This window comes from Camelus ferus, chromosome 29 (genome assembly GCF_009834535.1).
Source record: "Camelus ferus isolate YT-003-E chromosome 29, BCGSAC_Cfer_1.0, whole genome shotgun sequence".
NCBI lineage: Eukaryota > Metazoa > Chordata > Mammalia > Artiodactyla > Camelidae > Camelus > Camelus ferus.
In genome coordinates, this window is record NC_045724.1 from 11,982,252 (window position 1) to 12,005,179 (window position 22,928).

Below are 22,928 nucleotides of genomic sequence, written 5' to 3' on the forward strand. Positions count from 1 at the left end.
TAAATAAGTTTTGCTATCAACACCCAACTTAAGAATATCTTTAAAATGTGGGTCATCTAATCTAGTATGGAAAAGAGATTTTTGCACTCAAGATTTTTTAGGGTTGAACAGTAATAATGTGAAACAATCACTATTATTCAAGTTATGACTTTAATATCCATTAAGTATTATTCAATTATAATAAACAAATACCTGTCTTTTCCTAGATTGACATTTCTTAGGAGTTACAGGCTGACTGTTTAAAACACGTATTCTCTTGTTTTCAGTGGCTCGCCTATTATTTTCTTTTTCCTTTCGTCCACCTAAAAGTAGAAATACTATCACCAAAAACTGTAATGAGGATTAAGATCAAACAAGCTCCATATGTTGGTTACCTATGTACCCATCACCACTTTCAAAAATCTCCGACAGTTAACATGGATGAGAACTGCTGATTGTCAATTACAGAACTGAAAAAATAAAATAGAAAGCCAAAGGGGGTGTATTTTGAATCTTGATTCTTTTATGTCTTTAAAAGAAGTCATCTCACCTCCCAGAGCCTGCCTTTCATCATCTGTTAAAAAAAGGAATAATATTTACCTTATAGGATTGTTGAAATTTCTTAAGATAATGTTTAAGGAGTGTCTTATACAGTGTATAAAGTAAACCCTTTCCTCTTTCTTATTATTCACAGTTTAGTAAGACAAGAAAATAAATGGATATGCAACTGAAAAGAAATGGAATGGTAAGTATTGAAGGAAACTTACTTATGTAGTTGACCCTTAAGTAACATGGGTTGGACCTTAATGGGTCTACTTATACATGGAATCTTTTCAGTAACTATAGCATTCTCATTTTATAAATCTTTAAGTGTAAGGGAAAGTTTGTGTTTGATTAGAGATCATAATATGTGGAATCAAAAGAACTTGGGTTTGAGTCCTCCTGATTCTATTCCAGGAGTTCCAGGAAATGACTTCCTGCCCTCGAGTGAGTCATTTATCAATTCCTTTGTTTTTCAGGCAGACAGCAGACTGTGTGACTGCACAGGGGCTGGTGCCCCCAATCCCCATGTTGTGCTGCACAGAAAACCTCAAAGAATCTACAAATACAATTAAAAAGGGTTTAGCAAGATGGCTGGATAATAAGGTAAGATCAATAAACAAAACTCAAGAGTATTTCTGTACATTAGCAACAGTTAAAACATTTAGCTAAAATAATAAAAAGGTAACAGTTACAACAGTAACAAAATATCTAATATTCTTAGGGATAAACTGAGCAAAAGCAATCAAGATCTGTATGCACTAAATTGTAATGCTTTACTATATGTGTGTACAGACATATACATGTTCTAAGAAAAAATATATATGACAATCTAAATAGAGAAATATATTTCTTGAAACAGAGAAAAATACTTTGTTCATGCATAGGAAGACAACAATTGTGTCAGCGCTCTGCAAAATTACCTATTACAATGTGATTTCAAATCAAAATTTCAATAGGGTTCTTTGTAGACCTTAACAAGATTATTCTAAATTTATGTGTGAGGAGAGGTAGTCCACCATGGGCCCTAAGCATCCCTGCAGCTCTTGGTTAATGTACAAGGCTAGTCACTTCCTGATATTAAACAGTTTCTGCAGTTAATCGGGTGCCTAAGTGAGCCAAGGGAACCCCAGCCTGGCCACTGCATAACTACTCTCTCCTGGGGAAGGGAACTGGACTCTTTGCTACAGTGTTTTGCTACTTACTCAAAATGTGCCCTTGGTCCCAAGTTCCTCCTTTCAGTACAACTTACTGCCTGCACACCATTCACCTGGGCCCAGTGCACTGACTCTGGGACCTGGCAAGGTTTTAAAAACCCAAACAAGAAATAAATCAAAATGAAGAGTTAAGGGCAGAAAAATCCTAACCAAAGGGTTAGTGATGAGCAATAATCAATTTAAATACAGATTAAACTACTATGAGCATTATGGCTAGAAAACAGACTTATAAAATTTGATCATATAAAATATTACCAAAAAGAAAACTGAGAATGTGTGGGAGAGATTTTTTGCTTAATCTCACCATTTACAGTTAAAATCAATTAGTAGTTTAAAGTTTAAATCTGACAGTTATAGAAGCAACCTGATCCAACCTACCAAAACACTTCATATTACTTATTCTTCATTTTGGAGGAATCTTATAGTTTATTGATATATTTTTTATGAAATAGCATTTACCTGAAGCTCACTAAATCCTTCAGTATCACCTTTCAAAAAATAAATGTAAATATATTTTAAAATAAAACATGTAACCTCATCACATTTTTATAAAATTTTATTTGTTATGATTCTGTCTATTCTTCCACTGAGACGGTCTTTCTCAGCATTTAAGGACATGGGCTCTTAAGTCAGAAATGTCTGATTTCAAATTCTGGGTCTGGTTCCAGTTCACAATCTATGTGACCAACGGCTTTTTATTTAACCTTTTGTCTTGGCTTCTTCATCCGTAAAATGGGGGTGATTTAAAAAAAAAAAAAAAAAGCACAAATCCAGACTGTTTTGAGGGCTGAGTTTATAGATAAAATGCATTTAACTCAAATATTAATCACTATTTCACTGAATGCTGCTGAGATTTTTCTGCACTAAAAGAATTTATGTGATCTTTTTTCTTTCAACTTTTCTAATTACTTGTTTCTTTCTTAAAGTCTATGGTGATTTTACAAATCTGAAAAAAAATTTTTTAAAGATGTTTAAAAAACTTTTTTAAATGTTTAGCACAAACAAAACTGATATCCTCTATTAGTAAAAAGAGGATACCTGGGCACCATTTAAACAACTTGGAATTTTTTGGAACACATATGTATATATTACTAATATCTAACAAAAAGTTAAGAATGTACTAAAACTCACAAGATCTTCTAGGCTTATCTATAGTCACCGTCAAGACACTCTCCAATAAAATTATGGTCTTCATCAGTTTAACTATTGATCGTCAAGAATGCAGAAAGGTGTAGCTTCCATTTCTTTGAATTTTATATGATGAAATTACAAATGCAGGAAAATCTCCAAATTATTTTAGTTTAGAATTATGATTCCTAGCCGTTTTGCAGCTAGGAACTCCAACATGAAGCAAATATTTCTTTGAATTTAACTTTACTATCTTTAAAGAGAGGATGATGATAATATCTATGGGTATAAATGTTTTAGAACTGTAACTTACATATAATAGCTAACAGCAGCCATCAGCCATCAGCTATGAATAAATTTTTTCAATTATTATTTACTGCAGACCTACTACGAGCCTGTCATCAGATTGGTACATCTATTATTTTTATATTGATCAGTAAGTATTTAGATTTGAATCAATAAGCTTTAAAAATCCCTGCATTAGACACAGAATGAGTTCAATAGACATTTATTGAATGAATATATACTAAGGAGGAACTTATAATCAAATTATAATAGAAAATAATTAGGGACCACTTCTAAGATTTTTTTGTTTGGGTTATTGTTGCTTGTTTTTTAAATCCAGCCATGCCTTTTGTAAGGATAATAAATTATAAATGCAATGAGGAGGGTAGCCAGATTCTATATACAGTCAATCCTCATTATATTCATGGATTCTGGTATTTGCAAATTCACCTACTTGCTAAAAGCTGTAACTCAAAAATCAACACTTGCAGTGTTTTTGTGGTCACTGGTAGACATGCAGAGAGTGGCAAAAATTTGAGCTGAGTTACCCAACGTGCATGTTCCCAGCTGAGGTCAAACAAGGTGAAACTCTGCTTTCCTGTTTCAGCTCCCACCCTAGAAATAACTGTTCTTTTTACAGTCTACTTAGTGCTATATTTTTGTGCTTTTCTGGGGAAACTTTGCTGTTTAAAATGGCCCCCAAGTGTATTGTGGAAGTCCCCTCTAGTGTTCCTAAGTGCAAGAAGGCTATATACGAAGTTCCTTACAGAGAAAATGTGTTACATAAGCTTCATTCAGGCATGAGTTATAGTGGTGTTGGCCATGAGTTCAATGTTAATGAATCAACAACATATATTAAATAAAGTGTCTTTAAACAGAAACACATAAACAAGGTTATGTATTGAATAGTTGATAAAAATGTAACCAGAGGCTCAAAAGAACCCAATCCAGTATTCCTCTGTAATTGTTCTGGATTCACTGATTAAGTGTTCATGATGACTTTACGGAACATTGCAAAAAATAAAAAGAATCAATTATATTTATGTTTCAGGTAAAGAACTAGCCTAAGTTGCCAAATAAAGTTAAGGTAAGCATGGCAAAAGCACGCTAAGCTAGGCAGTCAGAAGAGCTAACTTTCTAAATTGGTACCACCTCTAGTTAACTCTGTGAAGTCATGACATTTATTAATCTCTTTGTGCTTTTGTTTTCTGAAGTATGTCTGTGTGCTGTGGTGTGAGGTCAAGGGTTGGATTACTTTCAAGGACACATCAATTCTCCACTCCCAAAACTGTAATGAGTGTACTTACTCTGAAGAGTTTCCCCTCTTTCCTCTTTCTTATTAATATCTTGTTGTTGGCTTCCACATTTCAACTTAGATAAGAGATTTTTGTGAGACCTAAATGAAACAAGAAAGCTTGTCATTTGTTCTGCAGAGTAGAAAAGTTATGGAAAAAAGGTAGATGGTTTGTCTCCATCTCTGTCTAGGACCTCTTTCTACTTTGGCCTGCTTCCTTCGGTGCTCTCCTTGCATAGTGCCCACCTTAATCTCCGGCCTCTAAGATACCTTGTTGTCAAGACTTCCCTCTCTCCCATCACTTATTTTCTCCATCTCATCTACTTAGAAATTAAGATTCTTTTGGTCTTCCAATCAGAGAAATCCTCAAATTCCTTTATAAATGATGGCAGGTATCACCTGTTTATCTTTACAGATTCCAAATAGGGCTTTTTTGAAAGGTTAAAATTGTTTGGACATACAGGATGTGGCAGAATTTTCTGACAACCTTGCAAACTTGGTATTATTTCCATTTTATAAAGAAGTAAACTGAAGTGAAAAAAGTAGCTCACCTAAGCTTAGGCAGCTATTTCATCACCACCGAAAACCTATACCTTTACTCCTACGAGCGCTCTATGCAACCTGCTGGTGCTTGCCCTCCCTCCCAAAGCTTGCTACTGCGTCCTCTGGAATGCCATTCTCAACCTCTTCACCTCTTCGCCTTGTCTAAAGTTTAGCTCTCCCCTGTGGACAGTACTTCTCTCTCTTGTGACCTCCTCAAGTAGAGATTAGCTTCATCTTCCACCTTCCATGAACCGCAGGGTCCCAGGGATGGTCGGGATGGCTCTCTATACTTTTCATTTCTTAATTTATGCCACTTTCAGGATCCTGTTTCCATAGAAATCTTAGCCTGTGAGGATTCATGCCACAGGAGTGTATCACCGTCTACCGTTCTCCAGAATCATTCACTATCCTTCCAAACACTTCCCACCATTCACAAATCTTTCTCTACCCCCAAGTACTGCCATTTCCATGAATTATTTCAGTGTTTTCATAGATAAACCATATAACAACCTGGCCTGTCAACTCATTTCCAGTGACCTCCTTCACACCAAGTCAGCCACCCCTTGCCATGGTTCATTTAGCATCCCAACTGCGCTACCCTCGGAAATCATTCAGGCAGACTTTTTGATCTCTGAACATGTTATACTGTCTGTCATAGCATTTCTAGTAAGCTATACTGTCTTTTAAGCAATCTGATGAGGTAAGAATTTGGGACATTCATCAGAAATGAAACCTCCATTCCCTTCCTGCCCCAGCATCATATACTTCTTTCTGACAGAGTGAGAGTTTACTAAATATCTCTTTAAGTTAAAGTACTCCCTCCACGTGTATTCTTTGTAGAAACGATGTGAAACCACCCAGGATCCCAGAGGCAGGTCTCCACTACGTGGTATTTCAAGACACATCAGGGTCTTAAAAATCTACTGAAATAAGGAGGACCCTGAGATATTCTTCACATCATACCATCTGCACGGCACTTTTTATAGCCTATCTAGATTTGCATGAATTGCTTCAGAGATTTTAAAAACAGAGAAAATAAAATGTCAATTTACTTCACCTCAATAAGGATACTGTATCCCCTGAGGATTCAGTTACCGCAGACTGTTTGTCACTAACACTTTAAAAGAAGAAAACATTTGTAAGAATGTAAATAAAAGAAACTTTTCATAAGATAGTACTTTCCATATGGTCAAGTCATATTTCAATTTATAAAAAGTATGTTTGGAAATAAACACCAGTAAAATTAGGACCTTTATAGTCCATTACAACATGGCTAATTTTTGCCCAGATGTGTTTACCAGAGTCATTAAATCAAGCTTCCCTAAACGTAAGTTCAGCAGAGTTAATGCTGCAACTGAGCATTCACAATGTCACTTTTTCAAAAACTCTCTTATGGATATTACTGTGAAATCAAATTTAATTTCTTGTCCTCCCCAGCAGTCTCCAACTGAACTTATAAAATTCTTCCCCTTTGTTATTGTTACAATAAGCTCCAACAAACACAGCACGACCATTTGCACCTCTATGCCTTCACTAGAACTATTCCTCTTTCCTGAAAAGACATTTTGTCTTCCATTCACTTGTAAAAAATCTTAACCATCCTTCAAGGCCAGCTCAATGGTGACACTTGGGTGAAGCTGTCCATTTCAACTTCTTAGCATTTGAGTCTATATAAACTTTAACAACAAATTATGTAATGTCTCCTACTGTTTCAAGTCTATAGTTTTTATTGCTTCAAATACTTTATAAACTTTATCAGAACAAAATATGTATTTCATCTAGTGTTGTTAACATGAGGGGTTTCATCTTTTCTAGCCATTTGTCTGACCTCAAAATCACACTTCCAACTCTTTCCTTCTTCACTTGCCTCCTACTGATTCTTTCCTTGAAACTGGTGAATTTGATGATTTGCCCTGATTCCCAGGCTGGTTTTGATATATGCTTGATTCTTGATCTTTACTTTGTCTCTAAGTTTTGGTTTTGTTCTCTGTGTCTAATGCAATGTTAGTTCTAATGTATGCCTGGTAATGAATTAGGCACCAAGAATACAGAGCTAATGAAGAACCTTCAAAGAATTCTCAATCTAGTGAGATATAAACAGGTAAACAGATATGTTACTATTCAAGATAAGTCCCTTCTAGAGGTATGACTCAGTGCTATGAGAGCACAGAAGTGACAGCTCTGATCAGAGAACTCAGTAAGACTTCTAGAGGTGATCTCTGAGCTGGACCTTGAATGGCAAGTGAGATCTTACCTTGAAGAGAATAGAAAGAAGAAAATTCAAAACTGAAGCAGAGTCAAGGCTTGAAAGAGCTCATAATATTTGAAAGTCAGAGAGAAGTTATATTGCTAGAAAGTGCCATGTATGTGGGCAGGAAGGGGTTAATACTTAGGGACAAAGTGTATATGAAAACAAAACCAGAAAGGAGCTAAGTAAGGCTCTGTAAGCCATGCAATACAATCTATTCATCAAGTAGGAAACAGAAAACCAATTATTAAGTTATTAAGCTGGGAACTGAGTTAAACAGATTTATTTTTATAGGAAGCTAACTCTGGAAGTCAAGTCAAAGACGGATTTGTGTGGTACAAAGCTAAGTAATAATCCAGGACACAGATGATAAGAATGCATTAAAGAGGCATTTCTGAGATGAAATTCCTAACACTTGGGGAGATAACTGGATGTGTGAGGTAAAGGAGAGCCAGGGTACACAGAGACACGTGAGAACGAGAGTTCTGTTTTTACACACCCTGATGGAACTGTGTACGTGTCTAGAAGGGCACTTGAAATAAGTGGGTAGTATTATATTAGAAGAGTACACAGGAAATATGCTCATTATCTACAAGAATCATGATAAGTTTGAATTCTATTTTATGTTAAAGCACTACTACACTGGGCACAAGGCTGGGCCACAGAACGTACTGGGTCTTAGTATTACTAAACTTTGATTTCCTAAACAACATGAAATAACTAAAAACTGAGCCAATATAAATGAAATCTCTACATCTCAAAATGGGTCTTAGAAATAAATAAGTCAATGAGAAATAAGACTTCAGTAGAGCCCTTGGGGAGATGAAGCAGTGAGGAGCAAGCAGATCAGGCTTTGATAGGCAGGGACAAGAACTGTACGGAGACTGATCTCAGTCCTGAAGTGTGACCAATACCATGTTCATTCAACTCAACCTCCAATCCCCACCTCTCAAAAAGTAGTTAAAATGAGGACTTGCAGCATTTAAGTCATGGAAGACTTAGAGTAATAATACATCCATTGCCAAATACATCCATCCAGAGACCATAAGGATTTGACTATTTGGTTTTGGTTTAAGGATGGATGAATAGAGGGAATGAACCACAGGTTCAAGAGATAATAACTTTATAATGTTTAAAATGGTAGAGTTTATCTTCTTCAACAGGGGTTAGTTTCTAAAGCTAAAGAAAAAGGTAAAAGTCAACCCTGTAAAATTTACCCTTGGCAATTCCTAAAGAAATAATTTTATTACAGTTTATTTTTTAAATTAATTTTGGGGGGAGGTAATTCGGTTTATTTATTTATTTTTAATGGAGGTACTGGGGATTGAACCTAGGACCCTGTGCTTACTAAGCATGCACTCTACCGCTGATCCTCCACCAAGAAATAATCAGGGAGACCGAACTCCTGTCTCTCAACATGTAGGACAGACACAGCCTGTTGCCCTCTGGCACTGGAGCAAGTCACAGTTTCTTCATTTCAGAACCAGATGAAGCAGTTAGCTTACCCTCAGAGAAGATGTATGAATATTTTAAAATATTAGAATAACCCTAATATATAAAAATATTAGAATAACCCTAATGTCCAGTAAAACAGTCACATGAGGGCATGTAGGATCTGAGAACTAAGGGGCACAGGAGTCACACTTTCAACCTCAACGCTGTTCCAGAGCATATGCTCCCTGAGAATGGTAAATATGACTACACTGTTTAAACAGTACTATTTTCTCTCTACTTTTGCTTAGCATATATAACAGAATTCGCATAAGCCATGAAGTAACTCTATAGTACTTCGAAATATCAAAATGTTAATCATCAGTAAGACAATATACCTACTACTCAAAAATTATTTTTATTAATAATGGCTCACTAGCATCACTTTGATATAGCTACTACATCCATATGACAAAAATATATTAACTCACAAACCTTTTTCCTATATCCAAATTAGCTTCAGTTTCCATTTCAACATCATCACCATTAGATTTATCTTGAGAAGTTGTTCTTGCTCTTTTACTTTCCACTACTTTTGCTGCAGCCTTAAAAAGGGGGGTTGTGGGAGAGGAAGAAATGCATTTAAGCCTTCTGGTTCTTTGACAGTCATAACCAAATATCTGTTCACAGGCCAATAAAGGGCAGTGCATTATTATTTCCCAGTAACTATGACATCACCATCAGCTGCGTACTTGGTTTATAAGCATCATGGAGAAGGGCTTTCCTTATAAACATATTTAATACACACAATGCTCTATAGGCAATTTTAAAATAAAATGTCACTTTAAAAAAAAACTCCAGGTATTTAAAAAATAAAACTACCTCAAATTAATCAATGCTCCACTATAACATATTAAGTTAAAACTTTCTGAGGCTAAGATAGGGTAAAATGTTATACAAAAAAAATTTTAACTGTCCTTCAGTCCAATTTGACTTTTCTCAAAAATACGCTAAAAACTTCTTTTAAATTTAATTAAATTAAAACGGATTATTTCTTTTCATTTATTTCCTAATTTATTTTGGTAAGTTTTCCCCTCAACTTTTCATTTTGAAAAATTAAAATATTACAAAGATCACCAATAAATCCTTTAGATTCACTATTTTTAACGTTTTGCCACATTCTTCTATAAAATCACTAAATAAAATTCTGATTAGTTTTTAAGGATTTCTATTTCAAGCATTCTCCTTTCTTATAACAGTTTCTCCTAAGTCTACGTTTAGAATCTCTCTGAAATATGCATACCTTCATTAGAAAGGTGGATGATTTTTCATTTAGCACATAATTCACATAACTCTTAATTTTCTCCATCATGTGGTTGTAGCTGAAGTGTTGAAAAAAGGAATGGAATGTATCTTTCTGAGAGATTATCATAAGCAGTTTCCTTTTTAAAGGCTAAAGAAAACAGAAGAAACATACTAATGCATAAATCAGTATTAGTGAGATATTTTGCACTCCCTTTTTTGTACAGTCAGCCTTCTGTATCCTGGATTTCAAATCTTGGGATTCAACCAACTGCAGTTCAAAAATATTTGGGAAGAAAAAATTCCAGGAGGTTCCAAAAAGCAAAACTTGAATTTGCCACATGGTGGCAATTATTTAGATAGCATTTACATTGTACTAGGTATTGTAAGCAATCTAGAGATGATTTAAAGTATAGGAGAAGATGTGTATAGGTTATATGCAAATACTATACCATTTCATATAAGGAACTTGAGCATCCTTGGATTTTTGGTATCCGAGGGGAGTCCTAGAATCAACCCCTGGCAGACACCATGGGACAACTGTACTGTCTTTTAGTACGAGAATAAAGCAGCCTGCTCAGCTCCTTATCTCTCTCCCAGCCCAGCTTGAAATTGTCCAGTTAACCAACAAACTGGCCAAAACCAAAAAACTGTTATAATCAATATAAAATGTATTAATGATATATTTTACCACTTTTTTCTTTCTTTTTTCTTTTTGCAGTAAGTCTTTGGAATCTGGTGTGTATTTTACACTTAAAGTACATCTCAGTTTGGACTAGCTGTGCTTTAAATGCCCAACAATTATGTATAGCTAGTGGCTACCATATATTAACTTCAATCTCCCGTCCCACTTAGCCTTAATATATGGCAAATGTCTTACAGGGGAAACTTTTGTTTATGGCAGGCTCCCTGCTCTCCCTCCTCATAAAGGGACTTGATCTCTTAAGATCTGTGCAACTCCGGGAGATTTCCCTACCTTTCCACCCCAGCTTCCTGCGCTGCCCCAGTATTCAGCAAATGTTTTGTTGGGAAAAGTCAAGCATGTGTTTTCAGTTCCTCTAGTTTCTCATCCTCCAAGCTAGTCCCAAGGAAACCACCAGAAGCTTTCCTTGTTTCTCTTACCCCAGTAAAACTCCTGCCTGGAGTACACCAGATCCTCAGCCTTACCAGCAAATGAGCCCAGGGAAGAAAAGAGCTGCAAATCATCAGTTTACCAATACTTTTTTATGTTGGTTGTCGAGAATAACGATGTTTTTGGATATATTGGGTTAAATGGTACTAAAATTAGTTTTATTTGTTTCTTTTTACTCTTTTAATGTGGCTCCTGGAAAATTTAAAATCACATATGTGACTGGCATTGTATTTCTATTGGACAGTACTCCTCTATACTACTTAAAAGAGAAAGCATTTCTTTTCTCCTCCAATGTTCTCTCTTTCAATTTTCTTTATTCCATATAAATGGCTCTAAAATTCTGATTCTAATTTAAATAATTACCGTACAAGTATTTGGGTCACCAAATATTCTTTCAAAGACTTCTTCTGCTTCCTTAAAATTTCCATTTTCCATGCAAACAGCTATAGCCTAAAAGATAGGATGACAAATACATACTTTAGATTGCTTTTGAAAATATCCAATAATTGTTTAACATGGAAATAACCCTGGACTACTTCATTTAAAATATTACTTTGCAATTTAATTTTGACTTGACAAATGATATAAAATACTTTTCAAAGATAAAATAACTATTGTTTGAAATGATACGAAAATTTTTCATTGGCCCCTCGAATATTTACTAATAAATGCCCAGCATTCTATCTCTTTGTAATTTAGGCCAAATTAAACACTAGTGTTAATAAATAAATTAGGAGCTATACCATGTACATTGAGGGCCCACCAAAATACTAATTTTGAGCAAAAGGGAAATGAGAGAGGAGGCAGACTGACAGCACTTATGATGATTAGAATATACAAAATTTGCTACTTAGGATCCCAGGAAAATTTCTAGTAGAAAGCCAGGAAGCCAGATGCTTTTGAATAATCATTTTATAAACTGGACTTTTTGATACCATATGTGGTAAGATACAGGACCACCATTACCATGTGGGTAGCTCTGTAAACCTGGGCAAGCTATTTAACCTCTTGGTGCCTCAGTTTCTTATCAATGGTGAAAATAATAGTACTATTTCCTAGGGTAGTGTGAGAATTAAAGAGTTATATATGAAAGTGCTTAGAACAGTATCTGGCAAATAGAAAGCAACATATCATTACATGTTTGCTATGTGTTTTTATGGTAACCCCACTCAATTTTATATGAGCACATTTTCACAAGGGCTGCTTCCCCTAGAGTTCCAAAAGACTGGGATAACATGACAAATCTCTGCCTGGGCTGAAGTTCTTAATAGAAGCAGTCATTTTTCTGACCATTTTCTTCAGGTCTTAATTCTACCTGATAGTCACCACACTATCAATAATTAATTCTTGAGAAGGTGGAATGCTACCTGGACTTTTTTCTCCTACTCAACCATGACATTTTTTTGAAAAATCAGGAAAAGTTTATTTAACTATGAAAATCCTGGGTATTTGCTTTGCCTGTTAGCAAAACATACCATCCCTGTTATTATTCCTTTGAATGACTTTCCTTAGCTTCTCACTCTTTATTAAGTCTACTAAATTCTCTCTATACAGTTAAAATTTAACAATCTCTTAATCACAAAATTCCATTCATTCACCATTTGATAATCTTTAAATGGGAAAGCACAAACTGGTTTTTGAAAGCTGTTTGGTGATCATAAATTAGATTCGATGTATTTTCCAAAGTGGGGGCAATATGCACATAGGTAGCAAACATTAAGTCTCAGCTTTCAGATTACATGTCAAGACTATAAACCAAAGGTCAAATTTCTAAAGAGAATGATTATATTAAATTTTACCATAGGTTTACCATCCCACTTCTATTAAGTGGCTCTTAATTTCTTTAAATGTTATGTTTGTATTTTCTAGCAAAGTAATAATTATAAATACAAAGTGATACTCATACCTGAATTTTAATTAAATTCTGTATTTCTTCATGAAGCTTGTCATGTTCCTTTTCAATTGAAGCCCAAATCATCAGGGCTGATTCCAAGGGTGTAATTCGTTCATCAATTTCAAATTGTGCATCTTTCAAAAAAAAGAAAAAAAGTAACTTAGAAAGCTACAGAGAACCTTACAGTGTTAAGTTTTTATAAATACATTTCTTTAAATATTGACTGAGTGTATACTATGGGCCAGGCACTACTCTTGCATATACCAGTTTAGGGAAGTGACTTAATTTGTCATGTTAATTTCCTCATTAAAATCAACTTAAAAAAAAGAAAAAGCTACATAAGTCCACAAAACATCTGAAGCTTTTCTCTACTAAAATCCTGATTTTAAGAGCTGAAATAAGCTAACTTTACATAAGGTGTCACAGTAAGAGAATTCTTAAGTGATTTTTAAAGTTTAACTGCAATATAACAAACCTCAAGACAGAGCATGAAATTAGTTTACTGAAATTGGATTTTACCATATACTAATTGAAATCTTTGTTATGTATTTTCTAGATATTTGAAACAGGATCATTTGAGAAGTTATTTCTCTCCCAATACTCTTCCAATCACCATGGCTTCAAACCTAAGAAGTCACTGTTTTACTCTTTCCTCTTTGTCATCATCATATCCAATCTGTTGCAATATATTGTATAGTGGTTTTAAAACTTGACTTTGGAGTTTATTCCAGACTTCATCGTGTATTATCTGTGTGGTGCTGAAAGTTATTTCACCTTTCTAAGCCTCAGTTTTTTCACTTATAAAATGCTGACAATAAATATGTGAATATTTAGTGAGAAAATTGTACTACTGTTAAACTTTCTTAAAACAGAATTTTCATCAGGTTATTCTAAGCAAAGACTGACAGTAGCTGTTAACTACTTAGTAAATTACATACAAACATCTCAATCTGACATTCAGCACCTTCACTATGTATGTCTTGCATCTATAATCTCTAATCCATTCATTCAACAAGTATTAAGCATTCATTATGTGTAGGCAGTTGCCTAAAAACTGAGGATACCTCAGTGAATCAAACAAAGTTTCTACTCTTATTATGTTCACAATGATAATGCAGGACAGGTAATAAACATATAAATAAATAACTTCAGAGTAACAAGAGCTAAAAAGAATAAAAAAGGCATTAGGAACAAGGAATAATGGGAGAGGAGTAGGCTCTTTTAGAAAAGGCCTCTCTGAGAAAGTGATACTAGAGTGAAGATCAGCATAAAACTCATTTCAATACTCATCATTCCTAATAAGTCTGTGACTGACATTATCTAACTCTTCTCACTCATCTGCCTTCGCTATAAAAGTCATAGCGTAGACTTTCACTTTCCAGTAGGATGTAGGATACTGCAGCAGGACAACACTCACTAAAACCAGAAAAAAATTGGGATAAATTACAATCATGTCACTAAAGACATGTGACAGCTGTGTAAGCACTGAGAATTAGATGAGCTACATTCCAGAGAGAGTCCTTCTCAGGCAAGCTGATGATTTGCAGCTCTTTTCTCCCCTGGGCTCATTTGCTGTTAAGGCTGAGGATCTGGTGTACTCCAGGCAGGAGTTTTACTGGGGTAAGAGAAACAAGGAAAGCTTCTGGTGGTTTCCTTGGGACTAGCTTGGTGGATGGGAAACTAGAGGAACTGAAAACACATGCTTGACTTTTCCCAACAAAACATTTGCTGAATACTGGGGCAGCACAGGAAGCTGGGGTGGAAAGGTAGGGAAATCTCCCGGAGTTGCACAGATCTTAAGAGATCAAGTCCCTTTATGAGGAGGAAGAGCAGAGAGCCTGCCATAAACAAAAGTTTCCCCTGCAAGACATTTGCCATATATTAAGGCTAAGTGGGACGGGAGATTGAAGTTAATATATGGTAGCCACTAGCTATACATAATTATTGGGCAGTTAAAGCACAGCTAGTCCAAACTGAGATGTACTTTAAGTGTAAAATACAAAACAGATTTCAAAGACCTACTGAAAAAGAAAAGTGGTAAGATATCTCATTAGCATGTTTTATACTGATTATACGTTGACATATATTTTAGAAATATTGGATTAAATAAGATATTGCTAAAATTAATCCCACCAATTTGTTTCTACTTTATTTAACATAGCTATTAGAAAAGTTTTGACCATGTATGTGGGTCACATTATATTTCTATTAGGCAGTGCGGCTATACAGCAATCACTAAAAGAAAAGAAGTGCAAAAGGGTTACATATAGCTGAAAATCCAATATATGACTTAAAAAGAAACTTTAAATGCTGCCACACTTGAGTCCATTATAGTGAAATATATTGATTCTTGATCACTGACTTTGGCCTATTACATCTAAGATGTACCCAAAAGAGGATCCCGGTGAATTCCAAGACTAAACAATGGTATCACACACAAAATAGGGATTTTTTTCCACCTTTTTGGGGGGAAGAAAGGTTGTTGGAGGGAGAAACGAAGATACGCTGAACAACTGCTATATGCAAAGTCCAGCTGAGCACCTTTAGAATATTTTGTTACATTTACAAAACAACTCTGTTAACCATGTTAACTTATGGACTGCATGGTCAGGAATTCTCTGCATCTACATCAGCCTGTTTTCTTCAGCCACTAGCCCAGCCTGCCTATCTACTGTCTCCCCAATATCTCTCTGCCTCTAGTCTTAATTCACTTATGGTCCTGGCACCAATGCCAGACCTAACCTCATCCCCACAACAAAGCACACAACATGAGCCAGAGCCAGATTAGTTAAGGCCATGAGAGTGGTACTAATACACTGGGATTTTATGTAACGCAACATGTTTATATGTAAATGGTTTTGTATAATTATTGCCTACCACTGGAGACTATTGGGAAAGCATTTTGTAAATTGTAAGAAACAATATGTAATTATTTGCATCAAAAGGTCCTTTAAATGACCATGTTGTAAATATCAGCCATTACTGATAAACTGAACCAGGCTTGGCCATTGCAATCTAAAATAAACTATGGGGACAAAGGAGAAAGCTATTTTAACTATAAATCACATTCTGTTATTGAGTAAGTCCTGAAATCAAGCTCAAATAAGAGGTTTCAAGTATCACAGTTGCCAGTAAAAAACAGTGTTATGTATGATGGTAACAAGAGTCATCACAAAGTTACCATCCAGGCAAATTCAGTGATATCTTTAAGACAGAGTCCATGGAGCATGGTTCCCCAATAAGCATCACAATCACCTGGGAACTTACTTGAAAGATAAAAACACATATTTACCGATACACAACAAGGTCCTACTGTATAGCACAGGGAACTATATTTAATACCTTGTAACAGCCTGTAATGAAAAAGAATATGAAAAGTAATATATATGTATAACTATTACTATGCCATACACCAGAAATTAACACATTGTAAACTGACTATTCTTCAATTAAAAAAAAAACATATTTACCAAGGGCTTTTCCTGCTGAAATTCTTGTCAAAAATTGACATATGTATATAGTTTTCAGTTGATAAGCTGTTAGACTGGACAGTCCATGAATAATAGCTGAAAGTGAAAAAGTCATTTTTATTAAAACATAAAAACAAAACAGAACACCAAACTTGACCCAGCAGTGCCTCTGTGTGGTTTACTGAGTAATAGGCTATAAATCTCACCCAAAGACTATTACAAATTTAGAGATGTATGCTTTACTTATAGACAATTTTTAAGGAATCAGAAAAAAGAGTAACAATGAACACTTTTCTTTCAAAATAAAACTGAGGTTTCATATGCAGAATAATACCTATTTAAAACCACATACTTTCCAAGAAAAAGATATAGCTCAAGTGGTAGAGTGTATGCTTAGCATGCAGGAAGACCTGGGTTCAGTTCCCAGTACCTCCATTAAGAAAAAAAATTAAATAAATAAACCTATTTACCTGCCCCCCGAAAAAAAACAACACCTAAAAAACAAAACCAAAAACTACATACTTTCACAAGTAGCATTAAGTATTACAAGTATCAAAGTAAGCATCACAAGTAACAAAGAGGAAGATTTAGATCCAAATTATAAAATGTGTCAAATCATCGGTTGGAACCTAATTTTATACCTTAAAATGCCTAATATTATAGGAAACATATTAATTCTTTCAAGGTTTCAGTGAGATTCCGTTCAGTTTACAAAGCTTTTAAAAACATATTAATATTAATCTCCCCAATATTTGAATGCCCACCCAGACGTTATGCTAGGCAGTGAGTATGTACAATGATGAGTAAACCATAATCCTGGTCTTCAATGGGTTTATCATGTAGCAATAAAAGACAAATGACTGAACAACTAAAGCAAAATTGTGGAGAAAACTGAAAAAGACAAGTACAAAATGCTATGAACGCATATTACAAAGAAATCTTAGAATGTATTTCAGTAGCTGATTAGAGGGAGCAGATACCAGGAAAGGTTTCTCTGAGGAAATAAAGTCTGAGAAGGCACAAATTAAAGTTATTCGTGACTAATTAAAATGTTAATGCGTCACAAAGGATAAGTGCGGTAAAGGAGCAAAACAAAAGAAAGATCTAATCTAGTCAAGGGAAGAAAGTCCAGATCCCTTCTGTCTTCACTTCTCTTTATCTTAAGTGTGTCTACTATGCATTCACTACAGATACCCCACAAACCATTGACCTTCTGTTCTTTGTACCCGTTAGGCAAAAAACAAAACAAAAACTATGAAAATCTACCCTGGTTGAAACTGGTTATCTGCTTTTTCCATACCTGTAACCAAACACTGCTGACAAAAACACATGAGGGAGGAGCTGATGACCAGCAACAACTACACTTAAGCACTTTAACACCAGGCACTATTGTAAGCACTTTATACCAGGGGTTTTCTCCCCCCTCCCTTTTTTTTTTACCAGTAGTTTTCAATTGGGGGTGATTTGTCCCCTAGGGACGATATCTAGAGACATTTTTTAATTGTCATAAGTGGAAAGGGGAAGGAGTGGGTGCTACTGACACCTAGTGGTTGCGATCAGGGATCCTATAATGCACAGGAGAATCTCTACCCCTGCACCGCCCCCCTGCCCCCCATCCCCAGCATACCCAGAACAAAGGATGATGTGGTACAAAACGTCAACAGGCTGAGACTAAGAGACTCTGCTTTATATACATTAGTCCATTTGCTTCTCTCAACAGCCCTTTAGGGTAGATATTATTATTACTATCATTTTACAGATGGAAATTGTGGTACCAAGGAAACGGTGGTGGTACCAAGTACTTGCTTCAAGTATCATGGCTATAAACTAGCAGAGCCAGGGATCAAACTCAATTCACTCGGGAGCTGCATACTCTTTGTTGTGTATTTTTACAATCTTGAAAACTGTAGTAAATGGAACTCTACAGAAGAGTTCATAAAAGTAAGTCCTTTCAGTCAAAAATGGAATGCAGATGTAAATCAACTATACTTCAATTTTTAAAAAAATGGAATATTGAGACAACACTATGTTCACAATTTGTATATCTGTCACTGATTTAGCAATGCAAATTGAAAACTAGTTTACTCTTTCTGGGTTTCTGTGCCTTTAATCCTAAAGTAATGGAGGTGCCTAGATTATTTCTTGGGTCTTGGGCTAGAACCTTGAAAGGCGTCTTTATTTATTTTTTCTTAAATGAACTTTACTTTTTAGAATGGTTTTAAATTCACAGAATGTAGTGAAGAAAGACAGTGGAAGTCCCATATACCCTCTACCAAATTCCCCCTATTATTGGCATCTTATATTAGTATTTGATACAGTAATTAACCAATATTGATACATCATTAACTAGAGTCCATGCTTTATTCAGATTTCCTTAGCTTTTACTTAACATCTTTTTTCTGCTGCAGGATTCCATCCAAGGTACCACATTACATTTAGCTGTCATGTCTCTTTAGGGATCTCTTGGCTGTAAGTTTCTCAGACTTTCCCTTGGTTTCGATGACCTTGACAGTTTTGAGATATTCTGTAGAATGTACCTCTCTATTGGGCTTTGTCTGAAGTTTTTCTCATGATTAGACTAGAATTACAGGGTATCGGGAAGAAGATCACAGGGGTAAAGTTCCATTTTCATCACATTATATCAAGTGTACAAGCTACCAACTATCACTGCTGACGATGACCTTGATTACCTAGGTGAGGTAGTGTTTGTCAGGTTTCTCTACCATAAAGTTATTCTTTCTCTCCCTTTCTACACTACACTCTTCAGAAGAAAAGTCACTTTGCACAGCCTATACTTAAGGAATGGTGATTTATGCCCCATCTCCTTGAGGACAGAGGAATTCTTCTGTATAGATTTGTCTCTTCTCCCACTCATGTATTTATTCTGCCATTTATTTACATCAGTATGGGCTTACAGATACTGTATACTTTGGATTATAATCCAACACTACTGTTGACTCCTGAACAATGTGTGAGTTAGGGGCCCTGACTCTCTGAGCAGTTGAAAATACCTGTGTAACTTTATAGCCGGCCTTAACCAACCACAGATCATGTAGTACTGTAGTATACTATGCAAACAAAATAAAACAAAACTGGCACGTAAGTGGACAGGTACAGTTCAAACCTGTTGTTTAAGGGTTAACTGTACTTTACTTTCTTGCTTGAGTTATTTCAGCTTTGGCCACTGGGAGTTCTTGTAATTGGCTCTTGTGTCCCCTTGGGCCCCCTTCTTTGTGGGAGTTTTTGTTTGGGAGTCTTGTTTGGCTTTGTTTCTAGCACTTCCTTACTTTCTGTCACAGACACTCCAGGTTCAACTTGCATATTTCCTGTCCCAGTCCTAGAATCAGGCAATTTCTCTGGAGAATGGTATTAGAAACCAAGACCTGGGTACTAAGTGTAGCAGTTGCTACTAGGGTTACATTGCTTCAGTCCCCTTTCATCTGAGAGAACAAGGAAATACATCATTACCTCCTTCCCAAACAGGACTTTTTAAAAATTCTAATTATGGTGAACTGGCTTCATTCCAGGATTTAACTTTCTAATTAATGTTAATTAACCACGGCTGTAATGTTATCCGGACACAGAGGAACGGTTCTTGAATTGGATGATAAGGCATGGGTCTAGAACAACCTTTTTCACCTACCTATCAATACTTTAGGTTCCTTAACTAGTTCACTCCTCTATAAACTGAGATTACTTTTGTAACTCATGGGATAACCGTGAAGAAATGTGTCAATATGGTTTTCTGAAGTATTTAATTTCCCATTAAACACTAGCTTTGGGGCTGCACTCACCTGCAATAGTTGGGTGCCAACTAAACAAATACTAGAGCATCATTCAAAAAAGCCAGCTAGTCTCTACGCGTCAATGTCTTCGTCCATCGTTTACAAGCTGCCTTGTTTAGGCGGATTTCACCGTCGGTTGCCTCTATTATGAAGCCTATACTGATTTAAACAGCTCACAAATTCATAGAAAACACTGAAGCCTAGGTCACAGTGACTTGCTAAATAAATGCCATTGCAGGAATAACTCAGTACAAAAAAAAAATACATGCGCCAAAGAAAAGGAGTTGGACACTAGGTTAGGTGCAATTTTATACATTTTCCACTCATTTAACCCTCTAGCAACTCTAGCCGGGGGTCTTATTCTCATTTTACCGTTACCGGAGAAAAACTGGGAATCTGAGCAAAACGAGGAGCTGCTAAGAGGCCGACGCGGAATTCGAACTAACGTTCAACTCGGAGCCTGGAGCCCTCGCTCCGGCGCCCGAGGAGCCCCGATACCCCCACCCCCAGGAGGACAGCGCGGCAAACAGACCCCTGGGCCCGCGCCTGGCACTCACCCTCGGCGCTGTCGCGGGTCCGGTGGAAGTCGTCGGAGCGGCCGTCACGGAAGGCCCGGCAAAGAGAGAGGCAGAGGAAATCGAGCATCCAGCCGGCAGCTACCGCCTCGGCCTCAGCCACCAGGCCCGAGTCCTCCTCTTCCTCTGGGGCCTCCAACTGCACCTGGCATTCGAGCAGTTCCTGGCACTCAAACTGTTCCTGATTCTCTTTCGCCGTTTCCACCGTCCGCTCCTCCGAGGGGCCCGCGTCCTCCCCGTCAGCACGCCCTCGCGGGCTCGGAGCCGCTGAGGCTGCGTCCTCCGCCATGTTAAATCGCTCGCGCGGCTTCTGCCCTTTCCGGCGCCGGGAGACGATTGGCTTGTGCTGGAGGTCGCGGGGCGGAGCCGCCGAGGGTCGCTTCCGCCTGCGGGAAACCACCAATCACACCGCTGAGATGGGCGAGGGAGTCGAGCCTGGCTTCTGATTGGCCGAGACCTGCTCCCGCCTCTGGACCTTGAATTACCCGCGGCTCTAGGGCGCCACTTTGTTGGTAAACTGAACAAGTTCTAACTGTGCTGGGAAAGAGGGTAGGAGCTGAGAGGGCTGCTTTATCCTCGTGCTAAAATGCAACATTGACTAGAACAACAATACAGTTGGTTAAAATGGAAAAGCCTGTTATCCTCAGTGTGTTTCAAAAAGAGGTGATTAAAACTAGTCACCGTTATTCAAGCGTAACGCTTTAGACCCAGTATTCGCTTAACAGTTACTCTTCCATCGCGAACCAACACTCTTCCAACAGACTTAGATCCATGCTTCTCCAAACCCATAGGCCTCAGAATCAGCCCCGGGGCTTATTAAAACACAGATTGCTCGGCCCCACCTCCAGAGTTTCTGCTCTGTAGGGATGGACTGGGATCCTTGAATTTGCAAGTCTTAAGTTCTCAGGTGATAATGAGGCTGCTTGTCTGGAAACAAAATTTTGAGAATTAATTGCTCCAGAAAGAGTATATTATTATGGAAATGAATTTCAGTCAAAGTCTGAAATAGACTGTAGATTTTAGCTTGTACAACAATAAGTGAATATTTCTGAATTTGGAAACTTACTCTCAAGCACAAAAGGGGATGGGAGGAGGGAGTCTGGTTATGTTCTATTTCTCTGTGTGGGTAATAGTTACATCAGTGTAGTCACTTTATGAAAATTCATTGAACATGATTTAGGCACTTTTCAGTATATGTGTTATAACTGAATAAAAAGTTTACTTTAAAAACCTTTCTGTTTATAACATCCAACATTATCAAAGCCTTTATTTTGGGGAGGAGGGGGTTATTTATTTATTTATTTATTTTACTGCAATGAAGTATTGCCAAGTACTGATTTCTTATCACTAGAATCACTGATGTATTGGCTGAATGACCACTGGACAGAGATACTGTGGAAAGATTGTGCTATCGACTGAATTGTGCACTCCCCCCACTCCCAAACCATATGTTGAAGCCCTAACCCTCAATGCGACCGTACTTGGAGATAGGAACTATAAGGAAGTAATTCAGATTAAATGTGGTCATAAGGTTCGGGCCCTGATCCAATAAGATTGGTATCCTTATAAGAAAAGACATCAAAGATCTTACTCTCCACCCTCTCTCCCTCCCCAGCTATGTAAAGACACAGTGAGAAGGTAGCTGTCTATAAGCCAGGAAGAGAGCCTTCACTCAGAATCAAATCAGCCAGCACCTTGATCTTGACTCCCTGGCCTTCAGAACTATGAGAAAATAAATTTCTGTTGTTTAAGCCACCCCATTTGTGGTATTTTGTATGACAGACCAAGTTAACTAATACAGAATCCCTCAAAACCTAGAAGACATTCCCCATACTGTTGTAATTCCCAAGACAGTTTCCTCCTTGGACTGTTTTCTAAAGAACACTTTGAAACCCATAAGTTTCTTAAATTCTTATGTTTATGATGTTGAGTATTTGTCACTAATAATGATAATAATGTGTCACTAATAATGCTGTTTGTCCTGGTTTTCAAACATTTTTGTACAAAATCCCTTCAGCAGCTTTATCCTACGTACCTCTATTATGAAGAATCATGTTTTCCCCATCAGGTTAAATCTCAAAGTTTTGCTTTTTTTTCCCTTGAGA

The 22,928-nt window shown here is 36.7% G+C and overlaps 1 protein-coding gene across 2 annotated transcripts in view; it reads right to left on the reverse strand.

Annotated features, from left to right (window-relative positions):
* The window catches only part of TERF1 (telomeric repeat binding factor 1), a 30,403-nt gene extending 9,249 nt beyond the window's left edge, over positions 1-21,154 (reverse strand). The window contains exons 1-9 of one of the 2 annotated variants that reach the window (XM_032470054.1): positions 20,806-21,154; positions 16,464-16,559; positions 13,006-13,127; positions 11,463-11,549; positions 9,969-10,118; positions 9,161-9,270; positions 6,044-6,103; positions 4,457-4,545; positions 193-302 (exon numbers count right to left, since the gene is read on the reverse strand). In XM_032470054.1, the coding sequence (XP_032325945.1) occupies positions 193-302; positions 4,457-4,545; positions 6,044-6,103; positions 9,161-9,270; positions 9,969-10,118; positions 11,463-11,549; positions 13,006-13,127; positions 16,464-16,559; positions 20,806-21,112 (1,131 nt within the window). In that variant the 5' untranslated portion in view covers positions 21,113-21,154. The remainder of the gene's footprint in view (positions 1-192; positions 303-4,456; positions 4,546-6,043; positions 6,104-9,160; positions 9,271-9,968; positions 10,119-11,462; positions 11,550-13,005; positions 13,128-16,463; positions 16,560-20,805) is intronic. The other variant, XM_032470055.1, reaches the window with a different exon arrangement.
* Positions 21,155-22,928: the final 1,774 nt, after the last annotated feature.